The sequence below is a fragment of the Patiria miniata genome, unplaced genomic scaffold (assembly GCF_015706575.1).
Source record: "Patiria miniata isolate m_02_andy unplaced genomic scaffold, ASM1570657v1 HiC_scaffold_22, whole genome shotgun sequence".
NCBI lineage: Eukaryota > Metazoa > Echinodermata > Asteroidea > Valvatida > Asterinidae > Patiria > Patiria miniata.
In genome coordinates, this window is record NW_024037061.1 from 2978774 (window position 1) to 3005224 (window position 26451).

At 41.4% G+C, this 26451-nt stretch overlaps 4 protein-coding genes across 8 annotated transcripts; 2 read left to right on the plus strand and 2 right to left on the minus strand.

Moving 5' to 3' along the window:
* Positions 1–537: 537 nt before the first annotated feature.
* On the plus strand, positions 538–3890 carry LOC119730432. 3 transcript variants are annotated; one of them, XM_038203319.1, is made up of 3 exons: positions 538–556; positions 1692–1922; positions 2347–3890. In XM_038203319.1, exons 2-3 carry the CDS (start codon positions 1740–1742, stop codon positions 2725–2727), a joined length of 564 nt encoding a protein of 187 aa, XP_038059247.1. In that variant the 5' UTR covers positions 538–556; positions 1692–1739; the 3' UTR covers positions 2728–3890. The 3 variants fall into 3 exon arrangements, with proteins under 3 accessions (XP_038059247.1, XP_038059246.1, XP_038059248.1); XM_038203318.1 differs by lacking the exon at positions 538–556 and adding an exon at positions 923–1061 and having other exon boundaries at positions 2347–3888; XM_038203320.1 differs by lacking the exon at positions 538–556 and adding an exon at positions 1186–1326.
* A 174-nt stretch (positions 3891–4064) lies between these two features.
* Positions 4065–9462, plus strand: LOC119730756 (microsomal glutathione S-transferase 3-like). The gene is made up of 5 exons (XM_038203781.1): positions 4065–4290; positions 5116–5180; positions 6583–6640; positions 7341–7413; positions 8266–9462. The coding sequence occupies exons 1-5, from the start codon at positions 4162–4164 to the stop codon at positions 8364–8366; spliced, it is 426 nt and encodes a 141-aa protein (XP_038059709.1). The 5' UTR covers positions 4065–4161; the 3' UTR covers positions 8367–9462.
* A 516-nt stretch (positions 9463–9978) lies between these two features.
* Positions 9979–17556, minus strand: LOC119730686. Its single transcript, XM_038203679.1, has 6 exons — positions 16879–17556; positions 15478–15655; positions 14469–14805; positions 13480–13776; positions 12417–12581; positions 9979–11062 (listed from the first exon to the last, which is right to left on the minus strand). Exons 1-6 carry the CDS (start codon positions 17237–17239, stop codon positions 10922–10924), a joined length of 1479 nt encoding a protein of 492 aa, XP_038059607.1. The 5' UTR covers positions 17240–17556; the 3' UTR covers positions 9979–10921.
* Positions 17557–19506: 1950 nt separating this feature from the next.
* Positions 19507–26250, minus strand: LOC119730687 (E3 ubiquitin-protein ligase listerin-like). Of its 3 annotated transcripts, none has more exons than XM_038203681.1 (4): positions 26118–26250; positions 22316–22598; positions 21172–21339; positions 19507–19992 (listed from the first exon to the last, which is right to left on the minus strand). In XM_038203681.1, the coding sequence occupies exons 2-4, from the start codon at positions 22514–22516 to the stop codon at positions 19933–19935; spliced, it is 429 nt and encodes a 142-aa protein (XP_038059609.1). In that variant the 5' UTR covers positions 22517–22598; positions 26118–26250; the 3' UTR covers positions 19507–19932. The 3 variants fall into 3 exon arrangements, with proteins under 3 accessions (XP_038059609.1, XP_038059608.1, XP_038059610.1); XM_038203680.1 differs by lacking the exon at positions 26118–26250 and adding an exon at positions 25961–26100; XM_038203682.1 differs by lacking the exon at positions 26118–26250 and adding an exon at positions 23937–24041.
* Between the last annotated feature and the right edge of the window lie 201 nt (positions 26251–26451).

Genomic DNA, 26451 nt, shown 5'->3' on the forward strand with positions numbered 1-26451 from the left:
GTGAAATACGAGGACCGAGCGCCCTCTCTTGTTACAAAAAAGTTTATTTATGTTTAAAATAAGTTCAACAAGTAGTCTTATTTTCTCCACGGGTGGGGGGGGGGGGGGATTGCAATTTCTTGAAAAATATACGCATGACAATGTTTGTTGATTGTTTCATAGCATTATGGGCGGGTACAGAGTTAAGACTGTTTCCCGCCCCCCCCCCCCCCAAAAAAAACTAATATGGGGAACGGTAGCTAGCTCCATAAAGCCATTGATGGTCGGATCATGGAGCTATAAAAAGGATCCATGGATTGCATCACCTCTGCGCGCGCGTCATAATTGTTTAAGTTTTCAAATCTCTGTTTATCAGCACGTGCATGGACGGCGATGATTAAAACGGTTATAAAAAAAAACTCCCTCTTGTCGTACTACAAAAAATGCGCAAAATCGCGCATTATTTCAAATGCATGCCTAGGTTCCGGACACACACTCACAAAAGGACAACCATAAACGTCGCCCCCTACTGTCAAATAGTGTCCAGTCTATCTCATCCCCTTAACAGCGTCTCCAAGTAAGTGTCAAATGAATCGACTCCTGATATCAACCCCACTCTTTGCCATTTCGGGCTAGTAAATTTCAGAGGGAAAATTTCATGTTGCTGCCCATCGTGGGACAGTCGGGGAATTTCGTGGCCATACCATACCGCCTCAACCCAAACAACTGAGATACGGATAAGCTATACGCCGTCCTATTTCTAAGCACTCGCCTTCAATTTGTGTGTGACAGTAGCGCGCGCTTGTTGCAAACGTCACCGTGCGCAGATTATGGAGGGTCGATGATGCAGCTAGCACAGAACGATCGTGACACCACGGAGGAAGGAAAACACAAACAGGCACCACTCGGTACCATGCAGCCATCGAATGATGACATGGACTTTATTTATCATAACAATGAAGTGACCTTGATAACCCATCCGTGGTGAATGTCAACAGTATAGCCATATTAGAAAATATACGTACAATTCTCCAAAACAGCTAGCTAGTCCCGTGTTTCTGGTATCAACGTGCAAACGACAGGTAAGTATACATTGTACGTGTATACAACACAAGGCCTACTGGTACCCATCACGATTGATTGTGACTGGATGCATACAATATATGCAGTGATATGGCAAGTATGGGGGGGGGGGGGGGGAATCGAACCGAACCGTGCACACAATCATCCTTGTTGACAACTTGAATAGCCTTTTGTGATGCGCTCGACTATTATTAATGACGAAACGCTATAGGCCTAGTGCATTCACTTTGCCATTGCAATCACTGTGATAAGCATTATAAACATGTACATGTGCACGAAGAGTGCGTCCATTATGCAGTGTCAAGCAAAATTCCACCATTAAACCATTTCGAAATATTCACCCTACAAAATTTCGAAATAATCACCCTATACCGACTTAAGGGCCGCTTTTGGCAGCTCAGTTGATTAAACAGAAATTACTTGGCGCAGATGAATATATGGTTGTTGAAACACACCAAACAAATAAAGTCCTTTGTTAACGAATATTTTCTGACAAAGCAAAACAGCTTTTCTTATAAATCGACCAAAGGTCTCTCTTTGAAGCACGACAAAGTGATGTCGTAAATAAAATGCAATACGTCACTTAATGGCCAGTTATAAGCAAACGCTTTCATTTCGTTACATTGCAGTGTCAAAATCGCCCTACTATTAAGGAAGGGGAATAAACGCACAGAAAGATGACTGGATTTCGTCAGCTTGTGGTGGTTTCTCTACTTCTAGCGTTCTGCGAGGTTTGTCGGCCGTGTAGCGTGGTCAACTGGCGGCACAAGAGTGTTGCCGAGCAGGCAGCCGAGGCGAAGATCATCGTGTACGGGACGGTCAGGGCGCACTACCCGATGCCCGATGTTCCCATTGAAAATGTAAGGCTTTTCTTAGTGAACTATCGAAACGGAATGGCTTTTGTGTGGAAGTACAGTATTCACATGCACTACAATTTGCAGGACCAATTTGTGAGGTTTTGCCTATAGCACTTTCAAAGTCTAGGATTATGAAAGCCTAGTCATTAAGCTTTCTTTCAGTACTACAAGAACCATTCAAAATTCATGTACTTTTCAAGTTACAGAATTTTGAACACAAACACCATTAGTTCTGTCTACTGATCATAAAAGGGTAAGTTATCTTTCATAGCAAAACGAAAACAAATCACATAGGGATTTGTGAGTTGTTTTTGTTTTGCTGAAGGAAGTCAAACGTACACATCGTTGAGTAAAACAAAGTAGCATGCTAAGCACAATGCCTCAAATATTCAATCATTGATCACACATTTTAAACTTTCTTCTGCAGGCCTATGTTGCTGAAATGGACGTCACCTGTAACTTGAAAGGCGAAGTCCTACCAGCTAGGATTAACATCTCCGAAGCAGGAGAACTGACGTCTTGTCATCACACGCTGCTACCGATCGGCGGAGCGTTCATCACCTTCCTCGAGCGGGACGCGTCTAGTCAGCTCGTACCGGACGAAGTCAACTATCTCTCTGTGGCCTTCCCGCCGACTACTGAGAACGCGTATGGCGTGGGCAAAGCCGTGGGGGACCTGGCCGAGAAATGCCCGCAGCTTCACAGCCAAATCGGTGATTATACGGGCGGCGACAACAGTGCCGCGATTGGAAAACCCGGTCCACTGATCTGCTTCGTTGCCGTGCTTATTGCGACAATGATGAACTAGACTCCTGATATTTAGTGAAGTCCATATAGCCGTGTCGGGTTGTTAGGGAATTCTGCAAATTAACGTTATCACCAATGAATTTGACTTCAAAGCTAGAAGCAATTCATAAAAAGAAACAGGCCATTAGCGATATGAGGGCGCCGTACGACGAACAGTTGCGGGACGCAATGTAACCGCTATCTTAAATTAATTAATTAATTAGATTAAAAATAATTTTATTCATGTAAAGTGTACGCTGGATTCACGGAGTCTAGCCTTTTTGTAAAATTACGAATGAAAATCTTCATTGCGTTATGGTTGGACTACGTTTTTATTATGCAAACCATGCATTGGTTTAGGAAAAAAAAAACTTTGAGACTTAAAGAAAGAAAAGTTTGGTTTTTTGGGTTCAGCATATCTGGTTAGAGCCGGAAGCGCCATTTACGTCATGGAACATCCCAGGCACTCAGTGGTACCAGTACTAGAACCCGTATCATGATCAAATTAAATGGTTTATTAACATGATCGTAAAAGATTGTAAAAACGAAAGAGTTCTGCATTTTTTTCCTTTGAATACCACAGGCCAAATACAAGCCCAACTTTAAATGTACCTTTGAACATGCAGTGATAAACCCATGCTTGACATTTTTTATAGTACACAAATATAGTGGCACTTATATTAGGAATACGTTAAAAAGACTTACGGAAAATGAAGTATTGTAATATGCTTTAATCACACCAAAGGTCCGTAATGACGCATGATGAAGTAATGTACCATGATAATACGTCTTATATAAAATCAATGAAACGAATTTGATTGCTGAGTAACTTGGTTTGGCATAGACGAGACGAAATCGAATACCCGGGACGAAAATGATGTGTTCATTGTTTGATTGGTCAAACCAAATTTGAAATTGTCTAAAGACGAAATTAAATATTTGAAGTGTACTAAATCGATGTTGCTCAGTGGACGAATTTGTTTATTAGGAACGGTGAATTCGAATGATAAACGTTTTACAATAGCCGGGAAAACCTGTGCTATTTAATATTTGCAATCTAACTTGTCAAAAAGTAAAACCAAACAAGCGATAAAATGGAACACAAACTGAAAGGTAATAATTTTAGTAATGAATGAAAAAGATCAAAGCAAAGAGCATATCATTAAACTTTGAGACTAAAATAGATATTTCTGTTTATAATAATGTTTTGTTAGAGGTTCGTACTTCTTTTATCTGGGACCCGCCCTGCAAACGGTTTTGCGGGGGGGGGGGGGGGGGGGGGGGGGGGGGGGGGGGGGGGGGGGTACGTACGAGTGAAGGACCCGCCGCGCCGATGCATGATTGCGTGGATTTTATCGACACTCGACAGAGGGCGCTCGCGATGATTCAGCGAAAAAAAATCATATAGAAAACAACGTGTTTACATTCGCAGAACTTGGACGTAAATTGCCCCCAAATGGCTGATTTGATTGCTTTGCTACCGTCTGAGTACGGTTATGTGATCCTGGTGGTGTTGTTCAGCTGGGCTGTGGTGCAGTGGATGGGTTTCAAGGTCGGCTCTGCTCGCAAGAAGTACGATGTCAAGGTTAGTATTCTGCCGGCTCGCGCCCGTCCATGCAGTGCACGGCAGGCCCGCCCCTGGTCCGCCGCGTCGTGATCGGTCCTGCCGGTCGGGTGCCGGTAGGGGGTGCCGCGGCGGCCGGCCTGCTACGGCCACCTTGGCATACGCGTAGAACTTTCGACGATTGTGTGCTTACTTGTACTCTTTGAGTCTTTCTTTTAAGTTCTGAGATTGTCACTTAAATTTGCTCGAGGGGTGGGGATGTTGTCACTTCGAAATCCCTTCGTCTTTGGGGCAGCGGGGGGGGGGGGGGGGGGGGGGGGACCATGGGCACAAAAGTGTTGTTTTTAGTAGGGGCCTAGTACTAGTAGTAATAGGTAGGCCCTAATATATTACCTTTTAATTCTATTCAACAATTACCCTTTTGGGATAGCTTGAGTAACTCCAGCTGACATGTTCATATTCATTCACATGTGAATGAATATGAGCATGTAGCTGGAGTTACTCAAGCTACTTTTGGGGGTAATTTCAATACATGTAACTAACCTAGTACTGTAGTAGGCTAGTACAGGCCTTCATAAGATTATTACTAGATTTACTATAATAATTAATATCATAATGTACATTTTAGATTGACAATATAGTCAATAATGTTTTGTTACCACTTTTAGTTTTACTAAAAAATGTAGTGGCATGCCGTATTAAAACAAGGTTTGGCAGTATTGCCGTCTGCATTTTCAGGTGTTGTTTTGTCATTACATCAAACATTTATCACTGTGAACATCTTACACAACAATTCATGAATCGTGCGGAATAACAATTTTGTTGTGTCATGATTTGCTTTTACAGTACCCTACATTGTACAGTGACAAGCATGAGATATTCAATTGCATCCAAAGAGCCCACCAGAACACGTGAGTAAGCACAGTAATTTGGTAAGCATAAAAAACTTGCTTACCAGTAATAGACACGGGTCACCAGTTATAATCTCAGGTGATGTACATTGTGTGTGACTGGCTCCCAATTGATTTTTGCTTACCACATAAATTTGCTAAATGCTAATTAGCAGGAGGTCATGGGTTCGAGTCCCACCTCACCTGAGTGATTTTTTCTCGCAATCACTCGAGGGCAACACTGTAGTGTTTATAAAAACACGTCCATGAAGGGCAAAATTTACATCACCCCGACGTAAGTTCAATCGTATGAATACACATGTACTTCTTGTTATTTTGTTGTAAATAGGGTTAGATACCAACTCAGGGAGTCAGGTTGGCGGAGTGGGTACTTTCCTCGCCTTCCACCGCTGTGACCCGGGTTCGAATCCCACCTTGACCAATATGTGGATTGGGTTTTGAGTCCCTACCTGATTCCATGGGTTTCCCTAGAATATCATTCTGGGGTTCTCCTGCCACCACTAAAACTGTAATTTCCTTCCACATCTTCTGCAAAGGGACCCCTCATTAGAAATAAGTCGCGAGACTTTAGTGGGCTATCCCGGCCAATTGCCTAACAATTACAAACTGCGAATAAAATGCATATATTCCTACAGAGGACCCACAAAGTACATGCAGCTATTTGGTGGTTCTTTGTAGGTGTATATCCAAAAATACTTAAGGAAATGCGAATGCGAATTGATGTTGACTAAACCACTGACAAATGAAAAGCATCGTCCCACTTGTTACAATTTTGAGCTGTTCGCCCTCTTTTTTAAGGATTCCCTTAGAAGCTCTTTTGTGACACATCACAATACTTGGAATGTGTTCCCCCCAAGGGAACAATAGTTAGTGGAATAATCCTTAGAGCAAACTATTTTCTTGCTCAAATTTGCAAACCGTTCTTTGCATTTAAACAGCCACAAGATTCTGTAGTGGTATATTTGTTGTCTAAACGCAAGTTGACCAGTTTTTCTTCATTCATTTTTGTGGGTGGGAGAGGCTGGGGTGGGAGAGGCTGGGGTGGGAGAGGCTGGGGTGGGAGAGGCTGGGGTGGGAGAGGCTGGGGTGGGAGAGGGGGGGGTGGGGTTTTTACTTCTCATGAATGCCATTTGCCATTACAAATTGAAAATGCTGTGCAAAGTCTTGTGTTGTTTTGAGTTTCCTGGTTTTTTTCTTCTAAATTCCCATTTGCATGCCTGGGAAAGGAATGAATTTTAAGATTCCCAAAACACATCATTTCAAAATGTGAACATTTCTAGCATCAGTGTTTTAGTATTCGTATTGACTTTGTAACCAAAATTGTCTTGCTCATTTATTCTTAAATGGTCATTTTTTTCCAGTTAATTTAGTAAAAAAAAATTCTTAATTTATTTTTCTTCAGATTGGAGGTGATTGGATACGTTGTGGCGTTCTTGCTCCTTGGAGGGTTGAAACACCCAGTAAGTTTCGTAAACCCTCACTCTCTTGGCGTTTGTTTGCTAGGAACATTCCTGAATCCTACAAAATCTTTCAAATTCCTGAATTGCAAGTGGTATGAGCTGCTCCAGTAACAGTGGTTGAGCTCTGCCTTCCTGAATCCTACAAAATCCTTCAAAACCTACACAATATTTTGGTGGATTTTGAAGGATTCGGGAAAATTTTGGTAACAGGATAAGAGCTATCACTTGTGACTTAGATTGCTTGCAGAATACTGAAGAGAGCCGGGCAGTTCTTTTGTCTAGGATTACCCCATAATGCCAATAAATGGGCTAAATCATAGGTGCCATTTTGAATCATTTGAACATGTGAATATAACTGGTATAAAGTGCCTGTTACCAACGGATACAAAGTACTAATTAGTACCCCCGTTCATCAGGCCATGAGACCATTTCCCTGCAGCAGCTCGAGATCAGCGCAATTCGGTCTCTACCTTCACAGGAACCCATTTATAATCCTTGGCAGAGAGAGGGCAATTGTAGTAAAATGTCTTGCCCAAGAACACAAGCACCATGTTCCCCGTCAGGATTCAAACCCATGTACCCTGGTATATGGGTCGAACACCATAAATAGTGGATCATGGTGTTCCTTGGACCAGCTTTACTTGGCTCAGTCTTGTAAATCAGGTGTTGTTCATAATTATGTGTATTGTTTTACTTGCAGCGCATTTGTGCCATTGCTGGTCTTGTGTTTGTCTTTGGTCGTATCTCCTATGCTCTCGGATACTACAGCGGCAGTGAGTATAGCATCGTACAATAGTTTCAAGCTTGCGTTTTCTGGAGTCACAATAATCCAAAATGAATTTGAAGTGACTCAATGCACTTTTGAGGATTCCTTGGTTTCAGTACCAGAAATAAAATAACACATGTACAGTGGAATGTCGTTATACCGAACACCGCTATAACGAACATTCGGCTATACCGAACATCGTCCTTGGCTCCCACTTTTTGTGTACAAAACGTACCGAACATCGTTGTTGAAAAATGTCAACAGAAGTGTGACAAGTGGCTATTATTTCCCCAAGGAATAGAAGGGAAAAGCCACCCATTGCTGTAGGGGTAGTAAGCTAAAAAAGTGTGTTATTACATAATTTAATAGTCGACACGTGTTCAAAGTCGTCTTTCAGTAACTACCAGGGCGTGCAGGGTGAAGTTCTGAAGGGCGCTATTTATTGAAAAATGAGTACCGGAGCACTGGCAGCTTGAAATCGCCATACTGCACGATCACTATAAACCTTTTCGGAGTTCCAACTGCGCGCATTCGTAACCTGTGACAACGCACATTGTTTGTCTCAAATGCCCTTTGTCAGTACCCACAATGCACAAACAGCCTTTTTGTAAAGTCAGTGGCGCGATGATGTCAAAGGCCATTTGAGACAAACAATGCGCGTTGTCACAGGTTACGAATGCGCTGTTGGAACTCCGAAAAGGCTTATTACGAACAATTTCTGTGGATCCCGCGATGTTCGTTATAGCTGCATTCCAATGTATACTCTTGGTAAGTTTCAAAGTAATAAGCCATGCCCACATACACTTGCATGTCTTGGGTTTATGTTAATGTTTTGACTGTTCCTATTTTGTGTTTTCAGATCCGGAAAAGCGACTGAACGGAGCTTATGGTTACTTTGGCCTCTTCACTCTAATTGGGGCCAACATCTCTCTGGCACTCAGCCTCCTTGGCATTGTGTAGTCTGCTTGGCCTTGGGTGTGGTTTGGGTGTGGCTTGGGCGTGGCCGAGATTTTTTTTCTGGGGCTTGATTTCATTTGTTCCTTCCGAAGTTTAGAGATTAGTTTGTGTGGGCGTAGTTTAGGTGTGGTTTGGGTGTGGCATGGTCATAGTTGAAAAAGATTTTTTTGCTTGGGCTCAATTTCATTTTTTTTCTTTGATGAGGGCAAGGGATCATTGCGATCGGGTGTGGTGTGGGTGTGGCATGGGCGTGGCTGCGATCATATATCAGTCCATAAATGTATCCAAAAGTTCAGGACTTTGTTGGTAGACAATCTTAATTCAAATTTAGGTGACACATTTTAGGCAGAAGTTTTTCTGTAATGTAGGGTCTTCTTTGATTTTCATTCAACTTTGTATGCACTTGTAAAATGTAGCGCATTAGAAACATATTTGTATTTGGTTTGGACATTTATAAATGTACATGTAGTTATTGATAGGCCAGTTGAACAGTAGTGATGAATTTAATCAAAATTTACAAAAAATATATTTTTTTTAAGATTGTGATCTTTGCAATTGAAAATCTTTGCATATACTAGCACATTTAAATGGTTTGTTGTGTATGTGTACAATTAGGTATTGATATGTACATTTTGGCATTTTAAAAATCTCAGTCATGCTGCAGTATGTTCTTCGAACAGAAGAATATTTTCCGAAGTACTTTTTTACAGGTAGAATTTGTAATGTGCCAAAATGCTGAAGCACTCTGGCATGAACACATGCTTTAAGTCTTATTTTGTTAAAATTCTGCCAAACTCGGGGTTTATAATAAAAAGTATCTCAGGGTAATAATTGTGATTTTCCTGAATTATGTACTGCCATATTGGATATTTAATCACAAGTGTTTATATCATATTCATTGTGCTCAAATACAAAGTAGAAATATATTTGCTTAAAATCCCACATAGCTGCAGGTATTTTTTTATAATCGATAGATTTGTGATACATTTTTGTACTCTTAAATTCTAATCATGTTACACTAGGTATGATGAAGTTAGGTTTATAGTTTCAAGCAGAAAGTTTAGAATATTATTAAAACATGGCTTGTGACAGTAACACATTTCAATGATTTTTTAACATCAGTTTGTTTGCGTCTTTCTCCAATGGACGAATCAGTATTGATTAACGGATATTTGTGCCCCCCCCCCCCCAAAAAAAAAACCTTGCAGGGTTGCAGACATCCTTAAAAGGTACAAAGGAGGGCTTTTTTTTTTGGTGGAATAAGACATACAAGTTGAAATTTATTAATAGAAACAAAAACTGTTGAGGACTGGGAATGCAAGGGTCATGAGCTTCGTGCGCCGATGAAAGAGGGCGCCCTTTTACCTAGCAACGACATCCCATGGGTGGGACATTTCGCTGGTTGACGCGCACCGTTCCTTGTGTGTGACGCACGTACACCAGGGGATTTGTACTATGTACACGCAGTGGCCGCGCTTCGCGGCAAATGAATTGCAGTCGGGCAAGATGGCGTCGGTCGGTCACCCCTAACTGTACTCTCTTTGCTGGTGAGGGGGTACTTGTGAACGGAGCGGATAGAGCAGAGTTCTACAAAGTTACGACAAGTGCAATCACCCAGTTTGAAATCATTGTGCAGCTAGGCATATTTTATTTTCTTCAGTTGCAAGGCTAAGGTTGCCTAGACAAGCCAAACCCAAAATTCTCAGTTGATAGTTTTACACTCGATCAGTTGGTCAGTCAGTCTGCAGTGACTCATCGTCACTATTTGAATAAGTGACGCATCCGTCCAAAACCGAGATTTTCTGAAATCTGAGATTTTTGGATATTCTAACATTTTATGATGTCCTCTATATAATAACCAAATTTCGAGACACAACATTCCATCGTTTGTAAATTACGCTAATTGCACAAAGTGTTGAAAGTGCTACACACTAAGTTTTTCGTTTTGACGAAGTGACGAATCTGAATGTGTCACTTAGTCTCATTGAGTTTACACGTGTGCTATATTTAGAAATATGAAGCCTCCACGATTTGCGTTTTGACAAAGCGACGCATCTGCGTTCGAAAATGTATACATTTGATATGCGCGCACGCGCTGTGTACAAACACATGCCTCATTTTTGTTAAGAAGCAGATTTTCCGTTTTGACGAAGTGATGGATATCTTTAGTAATTAATATCTTCTAATTAAACATGATTTGATGAACGGAGAGAATTGTTTTGGGCTATTCAACTCCTGGGCTATTGTCTCAGTTATATATTTTTCAATTCCGGGGGAGAAATGTACACAAAAATGCCAATTGAAAAATCCACCAACTTCAAACGCAATTTTCTCAAAACTCGATTTTGCATCTGTGTGCACAGATGTGTCACTTCGTCAAAACGGTGACGTCATTAAGTCAGCTAGACAGTCTGTCATTATTCGGTTTATAGTCGGTCTGTCAGTTAGGCATGTTGGAGGGGGGGGGGCACTCGGCTAGTCATCAGTCAGTCACTCACTCAGTGATTCGGTCAGTGATTCAATCAGTCGGAGGACAATAGTCTAGCCTTTTGGGTCCCTCAATAACCTTGGTACGGACGCAAGCTGTCGACATAGATCCATTCCATGGCCCTGTATGGGGAGAGTAGTTTGCAGTATTGCATGCCTGCAATGCTCTGGATGGGAAACATTGCAGGAGTGAGTAGGACAACAGATGTGACCTGAAAATACAAACGGAAAAACGAATACACTCACAGTAAAACCATTTTAGCACTTCTACAGGGTGAGTAAAACAAAACAAAACTCAAATGGCAGGACCAATTTTAAATGAAGTTTTACCCGTAGCACTTTCAAAATCTAGGATATAAAAGCCTAATCAATGAGCTTTCTTTTAGTACAAGAATCATTCAAATCACTCATTTACTTTTCAAGTTACGGAATTTTGAACACGAACACCCTTTTCAAAGTTCTGTTTCAGTAACTTGAAAAGTACATGAGTGATTTGAATGATTCTTGTACTAAAAGAAAGCTTAATGACTGGGCTTTCATATCCTAGATTTTGAAAGTGCTACAGGCAAAACTTCATTTAAAATTAGTCCTGCCATTTGAGTTTTGTTTTGTTTTACTCATTCTGTAGAAGTGCTAAGACTGTCACTTCCTACATTTTGAAAGTGCTACAGGCAAAACTTCATTCAAAAATGGGTCCTGCCATTTTTTTTTTTTTACTCACCCTGTTTTACATTGTATTACAAAGTATTACATAATGTTCATTCACTGATGAAACCACATATAACCATGTTTGAATGAGGAATTTGTGGAATATGAATTTTTTGACCGACAAATTTGGTGTAATTAAAAAACAAAGAAAACTCGATTGTTACTGAGCACATGATTTTCACTCGAGCACAGATGGCCTTTAACATTACAGTCAAAAGCAACTCTCTGTGTACGCTCTGTTCGTCATCAGGAGTCTTCTGAGGACGAACAGAGCACACTGTTGGAAACATTGAGTTAAACCAACTGGTTCTTCTCAGAACCACACAACTCACAAAGAGATATGGTGTTACCGCAAACCTCCCATTCATTGATCATGTTCACTATGCAAACCCTTAGGCCAAAAAAAAAAAGTCTCCAGTTTCTGGTATGTGCGCGCATCGCCGTAGCCATGCGCGTCGGCAAAATGAAAAAGTTTTTTTTTCAATAAAAGATGATGTCTCAAAACCGCCAAACTCACTGGTTTGACTGGAATTCTGCTGCTGCACAATTTTAACGTGTTTTTAGATGGGGTTATGATCGAGAATAAGCTTTATGTGGCCTCTCTGGACTCCCATATATTTGCACTAAGTTTAGTCGGGCACCATTTGCAGTCATCAGCCGACATTTGAAGCCAAAAAAAAAAAAAAAAAAAAAACAGGTAAAAAAAAAAAAAAAAGCCGCGTCGCCGCACCACTTTTGGGGCAAGCTCCATACCAGAAACCGGAGACTTTTTTTTTTTGGCCTTAAAGTCTCATTTAATTTTTATATTGAAATACTAGTGATTTCCAATTTTGGAAAATCTTTATTGCTAAAACTTACAACGAGATCGCCAGTTGGCGTGTACGTCAGACGCAACTTCCCGGAAAGCCAACTAGAGCCGGTTAGAGTAAGGATGTCAGAATTGAACTGCATCTGCCTGCCCTGGTTACCATAGCGACTGCGGGCAACGGAGGATGCCTCGCCTAGCGCCCACTTGAGAGCCATCTGTGGGTCAAAGGTGAAAGCAATTTGAAATCTCCTGGGAAACTTTGTTATGTTTTTGAGATATTTAAAAATGTTCTGAAATTCAAAATTAAACTATGTCAGCTAGATTAAATTAAAGGGAATGTACATCATTGGCTTTTGCTGTAGTTTTCAGAAATGAACTATTTGAGGGGCTAGTATAATAGATCAAATATTGCTACACTGACATGTTTGAAGTTTTGTGTTCGAAAATACTGGAAAAACCAAGAAAAACAAAAATGTTCGAGTAGTCTGGTTCCCTGACTCCACTAAAGATGAAATGGATCAATTTATAGATGCCAGAAAATGTAAGGTAAGGGAACCAGTCTAGCTGGCTTGCACCCGTTCGTGAACATGTAACCAATAGCAAGCAAAATTTGGACTGAAAAAATGGTAAATTTGGAGCAGTAGTTGAAAAATAGTTAGGTTTTTCTAACAGTGGTCGGCTGACCACCGTTGGAAATTTATACAAAATACCACTTTTCTTGAAAATGACTTCACACCAGGTGCCATAATTTTACAGGATGCTTTAGACTGTTATTTATGAACATCCTAGTAAAGTATTTTGTAAAATTGTTTAGTTGTGTTTGTCGATGTTTGCAAATGTTGTATATTCCCTTTAAGGAAAATTTAAGAAATGTTTCAAGAACATTTTGGAATGCTGTTGTTTTGTAAAACCTTTGTAAATTTCTTGGCTTCTCTCTCCATATATTTAGAATGAAGAAAATTCCTTATTAAATTCTAAACTGATACCTCAAATTTGCTTTATGAGATGCTCGGAAATCATCCACAGAAATTTTGGAGAATTTTGTTTTTGGAGAATAAAGTTCACCTTTGTTTTTAGCATAATTTTTTCAAAGTCTTATTTCCTCTTTAATACCATGTTAATTTCTTGGCATGACACAGTGTCATTATACCGCTCGCCGCCCAGCACTTCCCGGACCGCCTCCTGTCGCTTCATCTTCCCAGCAATCTCATTGGCCGACTGCTCCACCAATGAGATGTCGGCCAGGTTCCGCGGGAGGTCAGTTTTGGCCCTGGACTTCACCGTCACGACGCCTGTTGCTTCCTTGGTCACAGAGGGCTTGGATTCGGCAAAGCCTAGCAGACCGCTGTAAGCATTGTTCTTGACGATGAGGCGATCGGCAAGATCTTTTGGGACGTTGATGACCATCTCCTGAAAAGTAACAGCGTACTGGTACCATAAACAAATCTCTTACCCTCTTAGCAAGTAGTCAATACTCAGAGCAGTATGTAAACCCTTTAAAACCCTGCAGGTCAGTTTCAGGTGAAGGGATATGAAGTGTTAAAGTAACTGTGTCACACAGAGAGTCACTGCATACAAAACAGCACTGTGGAGAGCAGTGAAGCGTGACTAAATCTGCCTGCTTGCCCTGAGCTTAACCACACCAAAGAATTGTGCAGGGATTTGAAGTGTTATCCATACTCCACAGAAGATTACCTCAAAGCCAAGAAGTTTGAAGTGTGGGCACTAACTCTATGAGCAAAAGTGGTTTTGCAAAACTTGGAAGGGTTGGGAACTGCAGAAGACTAGGAGAGTCAATTAAATTAATAGTTCTATCTGGGTTGACCCATAGTTGCTTTGAATACATTTGGGTTGGCTTGACTCGAATGGCAATGTGCCCTAAACAGTTGGTGCCTATTTTGGTGACTGCTCTATGTTCCGACACCCCTATGTTCCGACAACCTAGATTGTGTTACTCCCGGTTAGGGTTAGGGTTAGGGTTAGGGTTAGGAATAGGAATATGTGCAGTCGGAACATAGGGGTGTCGGAACATAGAGGTGTAACCCCTATTTTAAACCCAATGTCCGAGATGTATGATGCAGTGTGGAAACGTATTGGTTTACCTGTGCGTACAGCACCCACGGTGACATCTCTCCATCCTGCTCCATGCTCTTTGCCTTCATCAAGGGTACCAGCAATTCGCCGGTTCCCTCCAACCCCTTCTCGATCCGGTCCTTCTGATCAGGCAACGCGGCGAAGGTCAGCATGATGAAGTCGGCCGAGGCTTGGCCAATCAGATCGTGCGCTTCGGTGAAGGTGAGGTTCGAGGGAATGTCATTGGCTACGACGTTCGGAGGCATGTCACCGGAGGCAAACTGGCCGTGGTTGACGCCTTCCAGAAGGACGACGGGATAGCGGAATTGGGAGCCGGGATTGGTGGCTTCTAAAGCGTCCATCTCGCTGAAAGGTCACAAAGTGTCACAAGTTGTGTTAATTGTTCTTTAAATTGAATCAGTCAGCAAGCTCAACTTGTGATTGATTTGTAACTGACTTGCAATTGACTTGTGATGACTTATGATGGCTTGTGACAACTTGTGATAAACATGTGATGACTTGTGATTGAATTTGATGACTTGTGTCGACTGGTGGTTGTGATCTAGTTTGTATTGACTTGTGACAGACTTGTGACTGACATTTGATGACTTGCGATGACTTGTGACTGACCTGTGATTTACCTCTGATTGACTTGTGACAGATTTGTGACTGACTTATGATTGATACGTGATGACTTATGATTGATAACTGATGACTTGTCATGTACTTGTTATTGACTTGTGATTATCTCATGTTCGACTCAGATTGACCTGTGATGGCTTGTGATGGCTTGTGATGACTTGTGACTGACCTGTGATTTACCTCAGATTGACTTGTGACAGATTTGTGACTGACTTGTGACAGATTTGTGACTGACTTGTAATTGATTCGTGATGACTTGTCAGTTACTTGTTATTGACTTGCGATTATTTCACGTTGGACTCAGATTGACTTGTGATGGCTTGTGATGGCTTGTGATGGCTTGTGATGGCTTGTGATGGCTTGCGATCACTTGATATACTGCTTTCTCACACATACCTGTACACATCAGCTAGTCTTGTGATGCGCGTCAGCCCGTCCAGGTCTCCAGATAAGTGCATGACGGGTACCGGGTAGTCAGCCAAGACACGGTTGGTTCCCGTCAGGTATGAGCCCCATAGGAGGAGGCCCGAGACCTGGTTGGCATTGGAGGCGACGTAGTCCTGGACAAACGTGCCTGATGAAAAGAGAAGAAACAAGAATTGTTGTATTTAAAGGCATACAATTTCATTTAATTTTCATGCATTTTGTTCATTTCCAATAACAACACCAGAAAGAATATAGTACCTAGATGCCACTTTGGTTATGTACAAAGACTATGGAGAGTTGAGTGCATTTTTAAAGTATTTTTAACAAAATTGGAAATGTTTCTCAGTCCCAGATTAATATCTTTTCAACATTGCTGCAATGACTGACCTTCTTTGAGATGATGTATGATGAAGAAGTGGCGTTGGGAAGCCACATTCTTCCATAACACCACTCAAAATCCAAACAAAGTTTCAGCTCAGTGGATACGCACTTTTTGCAAAAACAGTGAAAAACCATGCAAAACCATTTGATCACGAATCACAATTTCGTCGATTGCACTCTTTATTCCAAAAATAAGTCAATTGATAGATCATTGGAAATCGCCTACATTTCTTGATTTGTTTTGAATGACAGCAAGCCAGATGGAATAATGTCACGGGGCGTAGTTTGTTTCTGCATTCAATAGGGGACGTTAAATAATAGAGGACAATAGGGTCCCCAATTCCCGAGAGGTCCCCAATTTGGCGATGCGTACAAAACATATGGGAGGTCTTCCTAAAAAGTTAAAGTACAAACAAAAGAGGAACAATAGGGGGTCCCCGATTGCAGGCAAATACACACTGGTGTGTCTGTGAGTTTGTTTCTGCATTCAGTAGGGGACGTTGAACAGTAGAGGACAAAAGGGTCCCCAATTCCCGCGAGGTCCCCAATTTTGATTTGTGTACAAAACATATGGCAGGTCTTCCTACAAAGTTTAAGTACAAAGAAAGGGACAATAGGGCCCCCCGATTGCTGGCAAATACACACTTGTGTGGGAGGGTGGTTCACACCCCTCTTAGGCCACTGAGTAATGTTACACATGTACTTGTAAAATGGGGCTAACGGTTACACCTCTATGTTCCGACACCCCTATGTTCCGACTGCACATATTCCTATTCCTAACCCTAACCCTAACCGGGAGTAACACAATCTAGGTTGTCGGAACATAGGGGTGTTGGAACATAGAGCAGTCACCGGGCTAACAATAATTAATGGAATGCCAAACTTCCAAAAGTTATTTACAAAATCGCCTTAGAATGCAGGACAAAGCATTCTAGATTTCAAAATCCCCCCTTCCCTATCAAGGCTTCCCAAATTACAATAACAACATACCTCCGAGGGAGTGCCCTGCCATGAATGTAGGCACTCCGAATCGGCTCATCCCTGCGGCCTTCAAATCGGCCAGCGCCAAGTCAATGGCGTCTGACAGCTGCAAGGGGTTTGGGGTGTCCGCGGCGAAGCCCGCGGTCAGCCCAACCCACAACTCGGCTGGCGTGAACCTCTGTATAGCCTCCGCGACTGGGCGGTACAACTCGCCCGGAATTTCCGCACCGGGGATGATGATGAGACACAACTCGGTTCCCTGCGAAACCGGCGGCAGAACAACGGTTTTCAGTTGCGCTTCTGCGAAGACGGGAAAACATACCAAACCTAACAGCGACGCAAATACGGAAAAGTAACCGTAAGGCGCCATTTTGAAAATAGTTTGTTTAGTATTTCAAAACGAAAAATGGTATATTATATTGGTGGTGACTTCTACACTGCAAGTTATTTAAATTCGGAATGAAAATCTTCAGTTGCTTCACTAAAAGGGGTTTTTCTTTAATCTTAATCCATACACAAAACGGATGCAATCATATTTACTGATAAAGTTAAACATGCTTACATAACATTTTGAGGAACAAACAAACATGTGTGGTTACCTTGGAATAAAACTATGAACAAGAGAAACAGTGCTTACCTTTCATTGCAGTTTTTGTTTTTACATCTTGCAGGCAACTTTGGATGTCGTTACGCTTTTTGGGGGGATAAGGATCTTTCTATAAATTTTGGTCCAACTTTTTTCCTGTCCCAGTTACATCTGACATCTATGATTTTGTCATTCGGATGCACTCCTTAATGCAGTCGTCCTCCAAGAGTGATTATGAATAGCAAACTACCTTCCAAACAATATAAAATAGTTTGAGGTCATTCTTAATGATACTCAAATGGCAAATTACAAAGTACCAAGGTAACAGGAACAGGAAAAATGTCGCATTTTTATGGAACCCTTGAATGTATAGAATGACTCATTACTAGAATGTATTTTTATTTTATGGTCTTCAATCTCAATGTAATAAGATAGATTTCATTGATGCCTCTTAAATATTTTTTGTAATCCTGATAATAATAAGTATAATCATTTTATCTTCTTTGCTTAGCAGTTTAATGATCTATAACCACATTTCTTTTGAGAAAAACTTAATAACAAACAGCTGTACATACCATAATGTTAAGTTACATTCATGACCACGAATTTATTATAGACATGTGTGTGCAAGATAGTACATTATTTTTTTCTTCCGTACTGTACTTCATTAACTCTTTCAGTGCCCGCGAAATTTGAAAAGTTTAACCCTAAAGTGCCCAACTTCGAGCGTTTTTGTTAATTGTTCGAAATTCTGTAAAAAAAAAAAGTAAATAAGTTTTACTCACTTAATTTGTTGTTGTTGCTCTCTGGTATATCCTTGAAATATTGGAAAGTCAAAAGTAGTCACAAACATAGTGATACACCCTGAAACACTGGCCTGAACACAGAAGAATTCTGCACTTTTTGCAGAAAATACGAGATTTAGTGCTGGCCCTCTCGCAAGAACTTGAATGAAAAAATAAATACAGGTCGTACATGCATGAAAATGGTACAATTAGAAAGAGCGAGAGTGCCCCCTTGCGATAACATGCTTGCTCTACCTCGTACATGTACGAAGTTTGGCGATTTTAAGTACGAACATTACCTCGTACATGTACAAGGTTGGCGCTTTTGTCTAACAAATATACCTCGTACATGTACGAGTTTGGCACTGAAAGAGTCAACAGAAACTAGCATTTCCATAATTGATATAATAACAATATTTGTTACAAGTATTTCTCATATTAATTAAAACTAATTTAATAATTTATACATAGATTGGCTGATAAATTCAGCTACGCCATCACGGCAGTCTAAATCAATCAAGTGACTGTTTTTGACGATTAATAATTCCCTTTGTTAATTTGATATAGCCATGCTTTGACAGGAGGTGATTGATATGCCAGCTGTACCTACCAGTTACATCTTTTGTCTGCTGATGGAATTTGACTAGTCACAGTGTTTACACAAATGGGATCTGACTGTTTTTAACTGGTCTGTATACAAATGCATGATAAGTGAAGTGGAAGAAGTTTTTGACTGTCTGTGACTGATCAAACAATAGGAGGGTTCTTATACACTTCTGTGTGCACATGGATTAATCAATAGAATAAGGATTTATAATTAAACGAAATTTAAATTTGATATAAAAATTATATATCTTAACAACTATGCTCAGACCCCCAATATCAGTCCATCTTTTTCATATTTACATCAGGTAAGACAGAAGAAATTGCCTTGAGCGAGTTTGAACCTGCGACCTGTGGATTGCCTTTCCGGTGCTCTACCAACTGAGCTATCTAACCATATATTGGCCACATTTCCATTTTATCAATGCCTTGTTCAGGGGTGCGATTCACACAAAAAATAGTTCTTTCAAATAATCTTTTAACTTAAAACCATAGGCCTACATTGAAGTAAAATTTCAATTAAAATGGATCCCGACAACCCAGCAGTCAAAGGCAATATACAACATTTGCAATCATCAAAAATCAAAAGTACCAAAATATTATGAAATACCTTACTTGACTGTTAGTGAATAATAGTCTCAAGCATCCTGTGAAATCATGGCACCTGGTGTGCTGTCATTTTCAAGAAAAGTGGAATTTTTGTATCAATTTCCAACGATGGTTGGCTGACAATCGTTAGAAAAAAAACTGCCGTAGGGTCAGGTAACCAGACTACAAGAACAGCATTTATGAACACGAAACTGTAAACAGGTCAGTGTATCAACATTTGCTATAAAATACTAACTCCCAAATCCATCCAATTCTTGAAATTACAGCAAAAGTTGTTTATTCCTATAGCTATCCCCAACATGATTTTGCACACCTCTTAGGGGGTTAGGGTTAAGTACAAACATAGCTTTAATAGGGGAAAACACTTTTTTTGGAAAAGCCACTAAACTGCTTGAGGCACCTGGCTAAACCCAACAGAATCCAAAAGATAGAACCCAAGGTCTTTTAGGAGCAAGATGCCTGCCTTGGGCACAGGGGACTCTAGAAAGGGCTGCGACAGAGAGGGCAAGTAGACTGATTGCTGGTGTTGAACCACTTGTACTGTAAAAATAGACAATGAAAATATTTAACAGTATTTTTTTCGTGCTTCAGTAAATCTCCACCTCTTGCACAAAGCTGGTGAAACTCGCCCCATAAAATTTGTCATGCCTTGTTCACAGGATCTGAAATGTTGGTTTAAATCAATTGGTAAACAGCAAAGTTATTTAGGATCAGGTGTTTTTGACACGTAGTGCATGTACCGGTACTTTCATCAAGTCTCAGTTTGGGCCATTCACAATGCAGTGCACCACCAAGAGTTTGCTGTGGGGAGTTCATTTTTTCAAGTTTAAGGTCGACAAAACATGGCCCATTTGAATGAGTGTCAGTAGACAACTTGTGTTAATTTGTTATAAACTGGGGCAAAGCATTCTGCCGCCTTACCAAAAAAAACACCAGTATTGATACAAAGCAAGGAAAGGGGCAAACATACTCAAATCACATGCTAACAAAACTACTGACTGGAAAAACAAAAATTTCATCAAATGTCCCGCGCTGCGAATTAGTTGACCATCTCCCACAAAGCACGGGGAAAAAACGAACTTTCTGTGGCAAACTCTTGGTGGCTCACTGCCGTGTGAATCGCCCAAATTCAAGTCTCAAGTTGTTCATATAAACTGCGATTGAGACCTAACTTTTTGCAAAGGCTTGTGTTCATGGGCAAGACACTTTTACAATTGCCTCTCTCCACCCAGGAGTATAAATGGGTACCTGTGAAGGTAGAGACCAGATTGTGCTGATGCTTGTGTTCTTGGGCAAGACACTTTACTACAATTGCCTCTCTCCACCCAGGAGTATAAATGGGTAACTGTGAAGGTAGAGACCAGATTGTGCTGATGCTTGTGTTCTTAGGCAAGACACTTTACTACAATTGCCTCTCTCCACCCAGGAGTATAAATGGGTAACTGTGAAGGTAGAGACCAGATTGTGCTGATGCTTGTGTTCTTGGGCAAGACATTTTACTACAATTGCCTCTCCACACAGGAGTATAAATGGGTACCTGTGAAGGTAGAGACCAGATTGTGCTGATCTTGAGCTGCTGCAGAAACTGGTCTCATGGCCTGATGAACAGGGGTTGTAATTGTGAAGCGCTTTGAGACCTTTGGTATAAAGCGCTATATAAGCACTATATATTATTATTATTATTATTAAATTCTTCAGCGTTTTCTTGGCAAAACTCACCAGGCAGGCCGAGTGGTAGCGTTTCTTGCAGGTCTTGCACTGCAGCTTGGGCAGCGAGCAGTTGGAGCCGTGGATGACTGAGAAACAGATCATGCAGTCGTCGACGCCCTCAAAGCGCTTGTCCACGTTGCGCTTCCACAGCGTCAGGCCATCCATAATGCTGCCATTCTAATTAGAAAATACACCGAATAAGTAACGGGAACGTGACTGACGTCGGATGTAACACTAATTTGCTACTCTTGTGTAATGTTGTGCAAACCCGATCCGAAACCAACTTCAGGTTGGGTTGGTTTGTCCATCATTTCAATTGGGTCAGGACGGTCACGGTTTCGGTTTTGATTTAGTGATTTTCGGGTCTGATCGGGTCGGTCGGTAAAGCCATTTTGGAAAACTCTGAAAATGTTTGCGTTTATCTCCGGTTTCAGTGGTATGAAACGACTGAGAATATTTCTACTCCCCCTGGATGGGATGCTAGTCCATCGCAGGTTACTCCCCAGCTAATGCTGGTACCCATTTATACTCCTGGGTGGAAAGAGGCAAGTGGGGGTGAAGTGGCTTGCCAAGGACACAACATATGACCAGCAGCTGGATTCGAACCCCTGACTCTCTGATCATGAGTCGCAAACTGTAACCACTAGTCTACACTGTATTATTTACCAGCAAAATGCTACTTTTGAAAATATTGAAAACAAAATTGTAATGTTGCATGAATAGATGTACAAAAGTTGATGACTGACAATTGGTATTTAAAGTAGAGAACCTGATAATGGACCGATCCAGTAAGCTCCACCCAGTGCGCACGGGGGTAAATTAACACGTGCTCCTCTCAAATGCCATGCTGCATTTTCCTTCCGCGCGCATCATACGCGTGTGCACGCATGTCGAGCTTCAGTGCACGCACGTCGGACATAAATCTCGGCTGTGATTGGTCAGAACACCATGGCGCGGTGCTTACTGGATCGGTCCATTGTGCTGTTCTAGCCATTAATTGTAGGATACTACATGTAGGATAGCATGTGCCTGCTCAATCTAAACAAATGACTCGACTCAGGACTCGCACTCGGCCTCGAACCAAGTTACATGTGACTCTAAATAACCCTCAAGTGAACCCTAATGTGATTGTCAAAGTGACATCCTTCTGTACCTGATTTCGCAGGAACGTGGTCAGCTGTAGTGTCCAGTTTCGCCACTGGGTCGTTCCCACCCCGACCTTCTTCTCGCTGTCCACGGCGATAATCCCCAGCGGGTGATTGGCCGGAATGCGGACCGTCAAGTCCATGGTCAGATCCTGCATGGAGTAGGTCGCCACGACCTCGCGGGTGGTGGACCGCGCCTTGACCGTCATGTTCTCGTAGGTCTGGGTGGCCGTCTGCACATCCAGGAGTTCTTGCGCAGAGAGGAGGGGGCTGGCATATTTGGTAGTGAACCTGCACATGACAAAACTATTATTAAACCTCATGCATATTTATGAGCCTCATACATATTTAGTACACTTCATACATATTACATGTTAAAAAAACACACATGTCCTACTTTTGATCTTAAATAACTCTGTTGTTTACCAATGGAATTAAACCAACATTTCAGTAAACAAGGTATGACAAATATTATGGAGCCACTTTCATCAGCTTTACAAAAAATGCCATACGAAAACAAAATACCCGCTTTCAGAATGATACAGTGCTGTGGACAATGACCGAAGGCGCATACTGCAGCCGAAAAGTTCTGAATGAATGTAGGATCACCCCTGATGTCATTGCACAGCTCCTCTATCGTTTGGCGCAACACACGATCGAGGAGGTGTGCAATGACATCAGGGGTGATCCTGCATTCCTTCAGAAGCTTTCGGCAGCAGCACACGCCTTCCGCCACCTTCTCCAGCGCTGTATAGACATTCTGAAAGAGAGTATTTTTTTCGTATAGATTTAAATCTCACTCTCTTGCACAAAGCTGATGAAACTCGCTCCATTGAATTTGTCATGCCTTATTACATGATCCGAAATGTTGGTTTAATTCCGTTGGTAATCAACAGAGTTATTTAACATCAAAAGTAGGACATGTTTTTCGACAAGTAGTAGTTAGTACACTCATACATATTTCTGAGCCAAGTGCACGTCTTTCATTGGTTGATGTTCCAATGCGTCAGGGAAGAAAATTTAGCTATCCCACATGTGCAATAGACATACATGTACTATCACTCAACTGCTCCATAATCAGGCATCTTCTTTGGTTCTCATTTCCAACCAACCTTACTTTGGGCCCCCAATTCAAGGAAAAAACTCATTTTTTTTTTAACATTGCTGACCCTGTCTGGAACCCCCACGAACAAAACAATTAATTCATTAAAAAAAACCCACATTTTCATGCAGTAAGACGCTGTGTTAATTGAAATGCTATGGAAAATAATGTCCAATTTTACTCAAAGCACTGCATACATACATGTAGATGTAGCTATTATAAAAGCAGGGTTGATATATTGTCAATTTAAATTAAAAAAGATGAAAATTTGATGAAACTTGAAAGGTCTGAAAAGATGCACTTCTTTCAATACTGACAATGTCTATCTCGCAGATTCAAAAAGTCTGATTTCAGACAAAAGTCTGGAACATCTTGAGCCTGAATAGTTAAAAAATCAGGCAAATTTGGTTACAAGTTTCATTTTGCCGTTGCTTTGTCAAATTTGCTTCACTTCAATGTAACTTTCTGGTGTAGTACGGACCGACCTATATTATTATTTGTTGATTAAACACAAAACAAATCAATACGGTTTTCTTCAGCACACTGCATCCTGTCAGATCACTGCAAAATTCATTCTGGAACTGTGAACGTGCTAAACATGCCAACAGTAGCATAACCCAAAATTTGTGACATCGATAAAGACGATATATTTGTACTTTCATTCTGATATTCGCCGTCGCCCTTATAACGAATTAGCTTCAGTGTAAAATAACCGGAGAAAAGCATTACCCAACCTTTAGGCTGATGTGATTTAACATGAAATCAACCATTGCATCCCTTTTTTTATTTTACATTTTCTTGTAGAATCCATGCATTACCAGACCAATAGGTCCCTCTGGGGGTAAAGGAAATCAATGTAATCAATTGACGACGGTGCAACCATGTCAGAAAAGGAATATGTAGGTTAACTTTGATGTATTAACGTGTCAGAAACAGGGCTATCAAACTCAAGGTTGATTTGATTGATGTACGTACGCATTGGCCCACGAAGTAGTTAAACGTAATTAAAATAGCTCAAATGGAGGAAAACGTCGGACCTTACTATGACAATGAATGGAGTTCTGTGTTGACTCTTTCTTGTAATTTCAGAAACAAGGTTAACTGACAAGCACGTCTGGTATAACATTCGGAGACAACATCATTGTCTTGTCTCCTGTGTTCTGGTGGTTGAGTTCATGGTAAATTGTGAGGCAGCGCGAGATATTCGGGTATATAAACCTATTCCATGCTCTCAGCATAAGCACACTTGACTGTTTTTCTGTTCTTGAGAAGACTGTATCAGAACCGAATTTTTCATCAAAAGACACGGCAGACTTGCAATTGTGGTCTTAACTTTTGCATGAGTGAGGAGCAGGCTTTCAACATCCAAAGAAAACAGTCGCTACATTCACCGCATTGGGTGAACAGTTCATTAAAAATATGAAGGAGGCGTGCGACCCTCTCTCATTTGCTTTGAGCGAGGAGGGAATTTGTTGATTCAGGAAAAGTCTGGTAATCTGTACTCTAAATAATATGGTAATTAGCTTTTAATGACATTGTAAAAATTGGATGTTTGATGTTGTCACAAAAACAAATGGACGATGAGCAGACGCTGCTTTCAAATTCAAAGCTACAGCGTCAGGCGTGTTTTGGATTAAGAGTGTAAACAGTTGAGATTGCAATTTTATTGGTTGGATGAAAGTGACCCTGTTTGTTTGTCTCTTCAGTAGAGACAGTGACAAAATTGGGTTTGGAGTGAGGGATTGACAGTGACGGTTCTTTGTGTGAAAGCAAGACAAATTCTGGTTTAGTTTCTGTGCACAGAATACAGACACTTTTTGTGGGGCAGTTGCTGCTTTTCACGGCATAACAAAATGAACAATTCATCAGCAGACGCGGAGGGCATGCCGCCATATCTCATCGGCCTCCGAACTTCTTTTATTGTCCTCCTTGCAATGGTGGTAACATTTGGAAACATTCTGTCCATCGCCGTGACGCGCCGCGTGACCACTTTAGCCGACAGCACCAAGGTCCTTATGATGACGCTGGCCGTGTATGATCTAGTCCTGGGCTTGTCCGCGTTTTCAAACGTCGTGGCTTCAGCTCTAGACCGATGGCCGTTCAGCGAATTGGGCTGTCGTATCGTCACCGCTGTGAAGTTCGTATCTTTAGTGATGTCGGTGGTGTCCATGCTTTTGCTCAACATCGAGCGTTTCCTTGCCGTCACCCGACCGTATCGTTTCCCAATCTGGTGCTCCAAGCGTCACGTCATCCAAGTCGTGCTTGTGTCATCGACGCTCACTTTGTCCATCGCCGTGGTAACCTTTCAGACCCCTGCTCAGTATTTTCCGAGCGCCGTCAGCTGTTTCCATGCTCAGAATTCAAACACAGTCAACGTCATGATGCTCATCTTCTTGGACATAATTCCGACTCTGACGATAACGTGTATCTACTGTATTCTCATAAAAATCAGCCATCAGCACAAGCAGCGCATCAACCCAAATGGCGTCAACGCAGCCAACAAAATTCAAGACAACAAGGCATTGAAGACTTTCCTTCTGGTCACCCTCACATTCGCTGGATGCTACACCCCGGCCATGGTGTCCCGTGCCCTCTCAGGTTACGTCAAAGTATCTATCCCGGCCTGGCTTCATTTCATAATGGTCTGGCTGACGACGTGCAACAGCGGCTTCAACGTGTTCATCTACAGTCTCTTCTTTCGGGCTTACCGTCAAATGGCGAAGAAGATTATCACAGACTGGTTTACCTTTCGTTGCAAGACATAACAAGGACACGGTTATGCTTTGACAAATCCACTCACCAAAGTAATTGAGTGAATGGAAGCCCCACCCAGGGTGACCGTTTTAGCCAATTTTCGGCTAACTTTGACAGAATTTTTGTTAAAAAACAAGTTTGACAGAAAATTTGACACAATGGAATTTTTTGGCAGATTTCTGGCAGAATTCTGCAAAAATGGTTATGCAACAGAAAAACAGCAAATTTGAACAAAAAAGTGTACATTTGTTTAAAAAAGCTTCAATCCTTTCACACAAACCCTTGCAT

Coding starts and splice junctions, on each gene's coding strand:
- LOC119730432 (XM_038203319.1), top strand. CDS start 1,740: ATGACTGGATTTCGTCAGCTTGTGGTGGTTTCTCTACTTCTAGCGTTC. Junction 1,923..2,346: donor CCGATGTTCCCATTGAAAAT/GTAAGGCTTTTC, acceptor TTTCTTCTGCAG/GCCTATGTTGCTGAAATGGA.
- LOC119730756 (XM_038203781.1), top strand. CDS start 4,162: ATGGCTGATTTGATTGCTTTGCTACCGTCTGAGTACGGTTATGTGATC. Junction 4,291..5,115: donor GCAAGAAGTACGATGTCAAG/GTTAGTATTCTG, acceptor TTGCTTTTACAG/TACCCTACATTGTACAGTGA. Junction 7,414..8,265: donor TCTCGGATACTACAGCGGCA/GTGAGTATAGCA, acceptor TTGTGTTTTCAG/ATCCGGAAAAGCGACTGAAC.
- LOC119730686 (XM_038203679.1), bottom strand. CDS start 17,239: ATGGCGCCTTACGGTTACTTTTCCGTATTTGCGTCGCTGTTAGGTTTG. Junction 14,806..15,477: donor AGACTAGCTGATGTGTACAG/GTATGTGTGAGA, acceptor GTGACCTTTCAG/CGAGATGGACGCTTTAGAAG. Junction 11,063..12,416: donor CGCCAACTGGCGATCTCGTT/GTAAGTTTTAGC, acceptor TTGTATTTTCAG/GTCACATCTGTTGTCCTACT.
- LOC119730687 (XM_038203680.1), bottom strand. Junction 21,340..22,315: donor CCACGTTCCTGCGAAATCAG/GTACAGAAGGAT, acceptor TTTTCTAATTAG/AATGGCAGCATTATGGATGG. Junction 19,993..21,171: donor GCTACCACTCGGCCTGCCTG/GTGAGTTTTGCC, acceptor CTATTTTTACAG/TACAAGTGGTTCAACACCAG.